General features: G+C 37.5%; 1 protein-coding gene across 1 annotated transcript in view; it reads left to right on the top strand.

The window, feature by feature from the left end:
* Positions 1-5038: 5038 nt before the first annotated feature.
* Positions 5039-10479, top strand: part of NLGN1 (neuroligin 1) — a 9912-nt gene continuing 4471 nt past the window's right edge. The window contains exons 1-3 of the mRNA XM_010140047.1: positions 5039-5081; positions 5591-5803; positions 10439-10469. Of these exons, the coding sequence (XP_010138349.1) occupies positions 5039-5081; positions 5591-5803; positions 10439-10469 (287 nt within the window). The remainder of the gene's footprint in view (positions 5082-5590; positions 5804-10438; positions 10470-10479) is intronic.

Raw genomic sequence — 10479 nt, 5'->3', positions numbered from 1 at the left:
AAAGAGTGCATCATGATGTAGTGTGATGCTTTGCGTATCTCATGGAGTCAAGCTAAAATCTTGCGCTTCTGAAATCATTAATCTTATTAGTAATACCTACGTGGTACAAAGATACAGAAACAGATGAGTACTTTGCTAATGGTACAACTACTTTTTTATATTAAATGAATTTGATACAAAACTGATGGAGCAGCATTTTCAGATTGCTTATCTGATTCTCGAGCGAAGGTATAATGCAGATCTCTACAAAGGAAATATTTTACTTGCACTGAATTGTTAATATTCTCCTACAGCTGCCTTATTTGAGTTGCTGGTCCTTTTAGTCACCTTACCCCTTATCCATTACTAAAATATGCTATTAATATTAGGATGTGCGGGTCAGCAAAGTGAGGAGCAGTATCCTCTGCTTCATGAATATCACATATACATTAATGTTCACAGCGCTGCTGCCCACGTAATTCATTCAGATTAGTTAGCTGATGTGAATTCAAGAGAGATCTCTACGATGAAAACAAATGTGCTCTTTAAGTTTAACCATATTGCTTAAAATTTGCTTATCTTACTCACATTTCTAACTGAGTAGGTATGGTGGGCAACGGAAATTTTCAGTACCTGGCAATTACCATTCAATATTAATAGAGGGTGTCAAACTAAAGTCCTAACCAAGGAGCATGCAATCCAGAGGGAATACAAATTCTTCCCTCAAAATATGGCCTGTATTCTTCCACCATGCATTGATGCATTTATACTTGTGCCATTTAACACTGGCTTTTACAAAAATAAAAGATGACATTTGACTGCATGGGGAATTGTAACTGGAAACAGCTAAATTACTATAACACATGCCTAAAGAGGTGGGTAATATTGAAGTCTTAAGTGTTACTGCCTTCAGTAACACAACTCGTTGAAACATCCCTTTAAGCACATCAGGCCAGTTTTTATAAGCTCTCGTGGTTTATTTTTAGAGTAGCATTTGTTGCTGTGTATTTTCTCGCAGGCAGATTTTTTTTTTTTTTTTTTTTTTTTTTTTTTTTTTTTTTTGACCAACAAGACATTCTGCCCCTCACTTTCATCCAGCACAAAGGTTGCTGGGTTGTGAAACACTCGGATGGACAGAACTCATCAGAGGGAAGGTTTGGTTCTCTGTGATGTGAACTGGCACATTCATGCCCACCAGCTTGCGCTTAGTCTTTCACTGTGTCACCAGGTTGTAGCAGTCCCTTATATTAGGAAAAGTTCTGTCTTGTCCTTCCCTTCTGCATTAATTTGAATGTTCAAATTAGGCCAGAGCTTAAAATAAATCAATCTATCAGGTTTTCAACAAAACAGTTTAGATTTCCTGACTCTATTATTTTGTTAACTCTTCAAAAATGCTGGAATCATATTAGAAAAAGATTTATCTGAATGGCAAGCAGAAATCATTACCCAGGCAGATAAGCCTATAAAGCATTAAAATTTATCTTAACACAAAATACAGGGCCTGGTTGTGGCATACTCTGCCTATTTGTCTAACGGAGACATAACAGAGAAATGGTCCAAATGAGCTTAATAAATCTCTTTCTTACACTCACAAAAGACCACATCCTCAATTCCATAATTCTATTAGAGTCTGCTCCTTTGGAGGTGATAAAAGAAGAGATAACCTCTCCATTCAGAATATAAAATAGCAATTGTTCAGCTGATGATTGGAATATTTCCAGTAGAAGGACTTAATTATGGAACAAAATTAGCTCAATCTGACCTTTTCAGAGAATAATGCAAATATAAGGTTTTTTGCAAATGTCTTCCTGGAATAACTGAAATAAGGAATAATTTGCTTCACCCTTTTTTACAGGAGCAAAAGGTGGTGGCATATGATAGCAGCATTCTTGGTGAGATGACAATCCAAGAATAATAATAAGAGCATTTGCAGTAAGGGATAATGTGTTTTAATAGACTGGGAGATACAGTTTAAAACCAGACAAGCCTTCAGAAAACACAAGCCCTTTGCAGCGAGAGCATGTTCCCCTCTGTGTCAAAATCACTAACTGAATATCTAGCGAGTGCAGTGATCACGTCAGAAATGCACAGAGCTGTGTGGTATCTATGTTCATTACACACTGAAAGTGCCTCTTGGGAGAAAGACAAGACATACTGTTCCCATCTCTATTTTATCGCAGTGATAAATAGGAATAAGTACTCGCACCCACAGACCTGCAGACTGGGTGTGATGCTGTGTGTTAAAGCCTTTCTCTAGGGGTGTTTAGATGAGCTTATCCGTATTAAGGCACTCCTTGCCAGAAAAAAAGACGACAAAGTGGAAAGAAAAACCTCATCTGTTTTATCAGTCCTATCTCTGATTTCACGGCAATCTGAATGCTTTTTAGCCCGGCTGATACTTCTGCGTACAAGAAAAAAGGCATGAACAGGAACAGGTGGTGATATTAACAGGCATCTTATGCTTCTGAAAAATGAGGTAGAAATGTTTCGTGTCATGAAAGTCAACACTAATAATCATCCATCTTGTGTAGATGTGGAAGTCAGCCAGTGTGGTTCTTGCTGAGGATGCGTGAGATACTTCTTTTGCATTGGAGCTGTTGCTCTGGACACAAGTCATAATTTGTCTAATATAGATAAATGAGAAGAAGATTACTAATATTTCCCTTTTTTCTTCTTTTTTTCTTTTTTCTTTCTTACTTTTTTTTTTTTTTTTTTTTTAATAAACTGAAAGCTCCCCCTTCTGGCACATTTCCTGAACTGAATGCAAGGTTCCTGATGTCTGCTTTTAGCAACGGGAGACACTCCTTCTTTTTCTCTAAAGATCCTTTTTGCAAAGATTCCCTAAAAATAGTATAATTATAGTTTCCCAAGGATTTCCCATTTCCTCATCAAACTTTGGGGCTTGATGCGAACTCATTTAACAGCAAGGGATTGCCCTAAGGCTTTACCTATAATTTCAACCTGTTGTTTTTCCAGGCAAAGACTTAACTTGCTCCTCACTTTGCTGCATGTTATACAGAGTTCAGAAAACAACTCTTTCAGCAAGTTCGAGTGTTAGCTTTGTTTTCCTTAAGGGCAATCACTGTATCTCAGCTATAACCCTGCCATCTATTTTCCTAAGAAATGCCTTTTGAGAAATCTACAGGATCTTTTTGAACTAACATTGCAGCTCTGTTAAGAGCAGATTCTGTCCAGGCTCAGAGCATCTGCAATCCAGGGAAAGGCAAAAAAGCAAAGAGCGATTGGATTAGGGCACAGTTTGGGTAACTGCTGTAGCTGCTCTCGTCTCATTGGAGCCTGTGTTTCAAGGACTGCCACTGTCAATCCTTCCTCTAATTCCTTAGATCAGTGCAGTCACTTATGTGCTTAATATGATGAACTGATTTGTCACTTATTATCCTCAGTCATATGCTTATGCAAAGAGAGGGGAAGACTTTTGCAGCACATGCAGCCACAGGATGCTGTAGTTCCCATGAATTCCTACACGTTAATTTTGTTACAGTCACTGGTGCCATCCCTCAACTCCAAGCAGGCTGACAAAGGCTGTAAGACTGGTTAGGAAGCTTTCATTAGATTTGCTATCGTAGATTCAGAGTCATCTCTCTGTCCTGAAAAACTGTTTATGGGCGACAGTGTTTTACAGGAGCATGAAGACAGGAATGAATGCTTCTATGCAGGAGGGTTTATACTGGGGCCATCCTGTCACACCAGCCCCTCTGCCTACACAGAAGAAAACGAGAGAGTGTGAAGCAGAGTAAAATAACATCATAGTCATCTCAACTCAGTACTGAGCTGTAATAGTAAAATGAGAACTGATTAATTATTTTTATTACTTCCTTTCTGGGTGGTATTTTCTTCTATGGTAGTGGTGCTCCTTCACTTTTTTATTCAGTTAAGTAATAAATTTGGCAGGCTTTAGCTGTAGAATAGTGGTTATTTTAAAGTCTAGTATCAGAGCAACAATTTCCTATGGCTACAGTGAATGAAGTATGCCCATTAGACTTGGTACATTAGGTCTGGAAGTGGGAGAATTGCTGGCCTGGCACCTTATGCCACTTTCCTGTTCCCTCTCCATGGTAACAAAAATCAGGATTGACCTATCCAAACAAAGCTGCTCACCCTAAATGGAGCATAGCTCAACTACGGAGGCAGTGAGGCCAATTAGCTCCCAGTGCAGTTTACGGCAAAGGAGGTCTGTTGCTATAAATGTTTACATGTGCAACAGAAAACCAAATGTAATTGTGCCATTTAAAGCCAAATCAGAAAAATAATAATAAGCAACATGTTCATTATATGCAGGAACACAGATACACACATGCACCTATCTGTATTCTTGTTTAATCCTGACTTTATATATGTATATGTACATGTGTCTTTCTTAGAAATGTCTCAAAAGCTGCTTTTATTGTCATCATGAAACAGTAGGACTCCTTTGAGAGCCATTTGTCTGAAAAACTACTGTAAACTTCTTTTGAGTAGGCTGTCTGCACTCAGGAAAGTTAAATCTGTGGAACTTTGACGAGACTAGAAGACCCACTAATATCTAATTAATGTGGAAATAATTGTTGTAATGGTTGTATTTCTTTACAAAGCATGTACTGAAAAACAGTTACACTGTCAGTTTAGTGAGCATTAAATCAGTTTGACATGCAAATGGAATTTCTGGGCTATTTCATAATGCTGGTATTATTTAAACTTATGTTTATGAAGCTGAGAAAATTGCAAATGTCAACAAATGGGATCCAAAAGCAGAGCAACGTCTTTTATCAACAGAGACTTTCTCCAGAGTTTTTATTGTCCACCTTTCAGAGTCTAATGACAAGAGTAACAGAGATACTAAACATGAGGGTACTGCTGGGAGTAAAGCGTAAAACAGTTGTTCCTGCACCTGATACGTTCTGCTGTTTTTCTTCCAGTTAGAAGAAAAAGGAGCAACTCTTGTGCTCTCCAGCTTACCCCTGAGCTCTTATCTTTTTGATTTAAAGGGGTCGTGGAAACGGCTTAAACTGTCTTTATCCATTTAATGTAAATTCAATTAACTCAGGTTAATGACTACGGGATGGAGCTCAGGGAGTTGAGAGCTGCTTGCATTGTTCAACCTGGTTTGTCCTGTGACATAGCTGCATTTTTGTGGGGAGAAAAAGGGAACAGGGAGTGTGTTGCCAGGACAGAATCAGTCAGTCAGTTTACAGAGAAGTGTAGCCTGTTGCATCTCAGGCATGTGCAATGCTCATGGCTGCATCTAAGTACGGAAGTGCGATAAACAACTGATCAAATCACGTACAAAATGACTGCAAGTATCTGTTTGCTGAACCTTTACTCTTAGTACAACCAACACAAAGTCTTTGGAAGTAACACGTCGGGATCTGCTAAGACTGTTTTTGCCTGGGATATATCTTTATCTTCCCTACATGAACGTATCATGGCCAAAAGAGCGGAGCCCAAACGATTTGTTTTGCAAAATTGCAAATCGTTGTCCAGAGAATATGGAAAATTATGCAGTTGTGTGATGTGTAATGGCATATACTTTTGAAATCTTACTTAGAAGATTGCAGCAGGGTTACTCAGAAGAGCACTTGCTAACCCTTTCTTTTGTCATTTACCTTCACAGGATTTTTGAGCACTGGGGACCAAGCAGCAAAAGGAAACTATGGCCTCCTTGATCTAATTCAAGCTTTGCGATGGACTAGTGAAAATATTGGGTTCTTTGGTGGTGACCCATTAAGAATAACTGTTTTTGGATCTGGTGCAGGCGGTTCATGCGTCAATCTCTTGACTTTATCCCATTATTCTGAAGGTAACCGTTGGAGCAATTCAACCAAAGGTATTATGCAGGTTGCAAATTTTGACAATTTTGGTGTCTGCATGCCACCACCATTAGTACTATGTGATACTCTGTAGTATTCCCTTTGTTCCTAGGAACTGTTGAGTTCAGCTCAATATTAAGCAAACTTTTTAAAGGCTGTACAAGCTGCCTTCTCCCTCAGCTCTTCTGTGCATGTTAAAATTTTGGGTCACTTTCTTCTTTCTCCTATGGAGCTTTGTAGAAACGCTTTATACCAGACTTCTGAACAGCATTTTCTCCGTGCATCATTTTTGTCTCTTTTCTTTCCTACCTAAGGGTGTCCTTTTTGGAAAACCAGTCAGTCATGCTCACAGTAGATGAGGTCGTCTATATTCAGACAGTCATGAAAGGCATGTTTAGTTTCTCATGAGGAGCAGAATTTAAAGAAAACTAAAATTACACAGTTTCTCTTTTCGGGCTAACAGCTGAATGCATAAAACTATTATTTTATGTGAAGGAAACAAGTACCTAGTGCAGAAATCTTTTGTCTGAAACTGCATGAACTTCACTTGCTGTCATCTAATAAAAGAATGGTTGAATGTTTTGCATGCATGATCCAAAATTGTCAAAGCATCCAAGTTGCAAATGGATTTTCTTCTATATGTTTTTTCCTATTTCATAACTAACACCTTTTCTCTCTAGTTGAGGCAGACGGCAGGAAATTAAAAACATGCTGTTTGAGGCACCCATGTTTTTTCCCTATGATTTTTGCACTGTGGTTCTGCACAGTTTCTATCATTTGCATGGCTATTGCTTAATGATCACATGAATTTTGCCTCACTGTTTTCACACTTTTTTATCTGTATTGTTTAGTTTCACTAGGGACATCACACTGTGCCCGGTGCACACAATCCTCCACTAATTTATTTTGCTGTTTCTCCATGGGGGACTAATTGGCCAGTCATAAAAATATTATTGCAGTGACGTTAAAAAGATCTGCATGTACCCAAAGTCATGATGCAGAGCCCACTGATGTCAACAGAAGTGATGGATTCCTTACAACAGGCCTTTACACTATTCTAAATGAGAGAAAATTATAGCTTTTACTAGAAAAGTCTAGTGGAAAACAGACTGTGGTTTAAATTTATGTGTATTTCCACAATTTGATTTTAATGTATTTTTTCCCCTCATAACTACCTGCAGTTAAATAGGACATATATATAACCTGGCCTATAAGAACAAAATGTAAGCATTACCTCATCACACTGCAAGCTGAGGGTCACACTGCACCATCTTTTTTCATCAGAACTCACTAAAATAACTTTTGTCATAGAGGATTTATTTTAAGGTTCAATGAGAAGACCTGGTTTATGCTCCCCTAACTCTTACTTGATCTTAATCTTGATCTTCCTGATGTAATATGACCTTAATGTGAAATGCCACATTTGCAATATCTGGACAGTCATGTGTTGCCTCTGACCAGCAAATTTAACCCTGTCATGTTCTAACACATGGCCAGAATTCTGCCAGGAGCAGAACTCGTTTGGGGAATGAGGCAGTAGTTTGCCAACATAGAGAACAAAGGATTCAAGAGGAGACCGGAGAGGGTTTATGGCTTAAAATCCAATTGTAAAAGTAAATTTTTGAGGATTTCTTTTATAAGAAAGAAAAACATGCTTTACTGAAATTTGGATTAAACAGAGCAATGTGCCACACCCCCACGTGTGGTAGGTTTCCTTTGGAGATGGTTAGACCTGCCATTAAAAAAAGTGTTAGAATAAAAATTGTTCAGCTTCAAATAAGGAAAGTTATTTCAAGTTTTCAAACATTTTCAAATATCTTAGCATTTTCAAAAAGACTTTTCTTTCACATTATTAACTAGCCTCTTTAATAAGCTGTCAGTTCAGATACTCTCTTTGCATCTCTTTGTAGGTGAGAGGAAGCATTCAGCATATTTCAAGATGATGTTGTTCACAGCTGTCCACCTGCAAGTGGCCAGAACAGCACCCATCTTAGGAAGTGCTCTGAAAATGTAGATTAATATATGCAAATTATTATTATTACTATTATTAACCTTGATGAGACATTGAATAGGAGTCACTAAGTGATACAGTCCTATTGAACATTTAAATCATCTTTCCATCAGTCTGAAGCCCATAAGCTATAATAGTCATACACATTTTCGGATAAAAGTGTAGTTCTCCATCCAGTGTGGTAGCAGTTTCTGTCATGAATTGTGTGACAGAATGAAAACAATTTTTCATACTGTTGTTCATTTTTCACCAAATGGTTTGAGAGGAAGAATATCATGGAATCACAGAACGATTTGGGTTGGAAGGAACCTTAAAGATCATGTAGTTCCATGGGCAGGGACACTTTCCACTAGATCAGGGAATACTATGGAATATTTCTGTAAGCATTATTCAGCAGAAAGAGGGATGTTTAGTTTCATTTCTAAGATAACTTTTTGGCCAGAGGACTTGAGCACTTTTACTTCATCCAACACTTAACATTTATGTAATACTTTGCAAGGCATAATATTTCTATCAGCTTTTTCTTAATACGTAGCTTACACTTTCTGTCTGTATTCAGAAGTGTTTAATAAAGCAATAAAAATAGATTTACACAATATACAGAAAAGGAAACATTATGAAGTATCATGAACTACATCTTTGTGAACATTTGTTTTTGTCATTTAGTTACATTTATTACAATGCTTGGATCCTCTGCAGTAATTCCACTGACTTGAAGCTGATTTATACTAGCTCAACAGCTGACCTTGGAAACATGCAAATAAATATAGCTTTACCTGCTTTATAGCTCAAGTTATTTCATATTTTTTTACTTATGTCTTACAAGAAAATAATATCTTGGATATGACTTCTCATAAATTTAAGGAGAGGCTTGAGTTTACATATTTCAGCTCCTACACCTATCTGATTTTAAGACTTTTGGATTTGGACCTAATACAGTCTAGAATGATTTAAAAATTCCTCAGAAGCTTGTAAAATATTTCCTGCCAGCAACTGATTCCAACTACCTTCTGAGTGTACAGAGTCTGGTACTGCGACAGAGTCTGTAAAGACATGTCTCTGACTTGATTTAGAGAGTATGGAATTTTTTTTAATCTATAGAAATATGTTGCTTATCAAAGTGAAAGACATCTTTTGCATTATTGGCATAAAATTCTGTGGTAAGCTGAACACCTTAATTCAGTTCTTCTAGTGGGAGTACCCAGCTATTCATCAAGCATTGGACCAAAGATACATTCATGGCAAAATTCATCGAGCGAGGCCAGATGTCATTTCCAGTCCCTAAGCAACTCTACCAAAGTCAATGGGATTACTCCAGGTGCCTATCAGCATAAGTAAAACTAAATTCTGAGCCGTATATCTTAACTCAGCACAACTTTTGTATGCTATAGACTGTTTTGTGTTACCCACAGTGAGCTATAGGAGATAGAGTCCGTATAAAATATTTTCCAGTAATTAGTGCAAAAAGATGTGCTACTGAAATGAACTGGCTGCACTTCCACAAAAATGCAAAAACCCTGAAAGATCACAGTTACCTGAACACAGCGTAAGTCTCTGACATTAGAAATAAGATTTATTTTGTGCACGGTTCAGACTCAAAATCTCTTTCAGAACCTGAACTACTTCCAAACGGAGTGGGGAAAGGCAAAGCCCCAACACAAAGGGAGCACAGGAAGTATCGGAGCGAGGGTGGAGTTTTGATTGCATCAAAGTCAATAGCAAAAAATTGTGATTGATTCATTGATTGTAAGGGCATGAGGCTTTCATCCATAATATGCTCAGAAATGCTTACATTTAAATGTATTCTGTTCTTTCTATGAGTAGAATTCCTGGTCCAGAGTGATAGTTAAATAACATAACTTCAAATTAATTGCACTGAAGTCTTTTGGGACTTGCTACAAGTTGCAGTGCCAGATCATATTCTCTCCTCCCTAAATGAATACCTGAACATATGTTTAAATCTTTGAATTATGAAGCTAAATAGTGTAAAATACATAATTTCCCTTTTTCTGTGAGTGTGACCACTGTAAACCTTCATTTAAAAAACTCCTTACAAGAAAGGACCTCGACTCTTAGACACTTATAAATTTCATAGCTGCCTAGTAGCTTCTGATCTAGTACCTCAGAATATAAACTTTTGCCATCATATGGCATCAAACGCACCGCACCTCTGAAACCAATTTAATCCCAAACAAAACATAAAAAGGTGGTATATTAGGTTTATTTAACACATTGCTTTATGCACACTTGCTGCTGATGGCTTGAAAAATATACAGAAATCAGTCCCCCTCAGAGACTTGTTGGCTTTTCCTCCAACCTATAAACTGCTTTAACTTTAGGAATTTCTTTCATAGAATTATCCTACATAAAGTAAGGCAATTCTCTTTTTTTTTCCTTGAGTTTCTTTTGAAAATCTGTTCCTCAGCTGGACTATGTTGCGGTAGAATCACTTGCTTCAGTTTCTGTGCATATTGCATTTCTTTTGTGTACATTACCTGTAGGTACAATGACAGTCAGATCTTACCACCTTGTGTATTTAAGTACTGTTAAGATTCAAGTATCTCTTCTGTTAAAGTTTTTCTTTCAAGTATGTAGCTGCTTCAAGGTCGCTTCAGTAGTTTTTAAATATTTCTCCCCACAGGACTTTTTCAAAGAGCGATAGCTCAAAGCGGACCCGCTCTC

Source organism: Buceros rhinoceros, unplaced genomic scaffold (genome assembly GCF_000710305.1).
Source record: "Buceros rhinoceros silvestris isolate BGI_N320 unplaced genomic scaffold, ASM71030v1 scaffold19997, whole genome shotgun sequence".
Classification (NCBI taxonomy): Eukaryota; Metazoa; Chordata; class Aves; order Bucerotiformes; family Bucerotidae; genus Buceros; species Buceros rhinoceros.
This window is presented reverse-complemented; position numbering and strand designations above follow the sequence as displayed.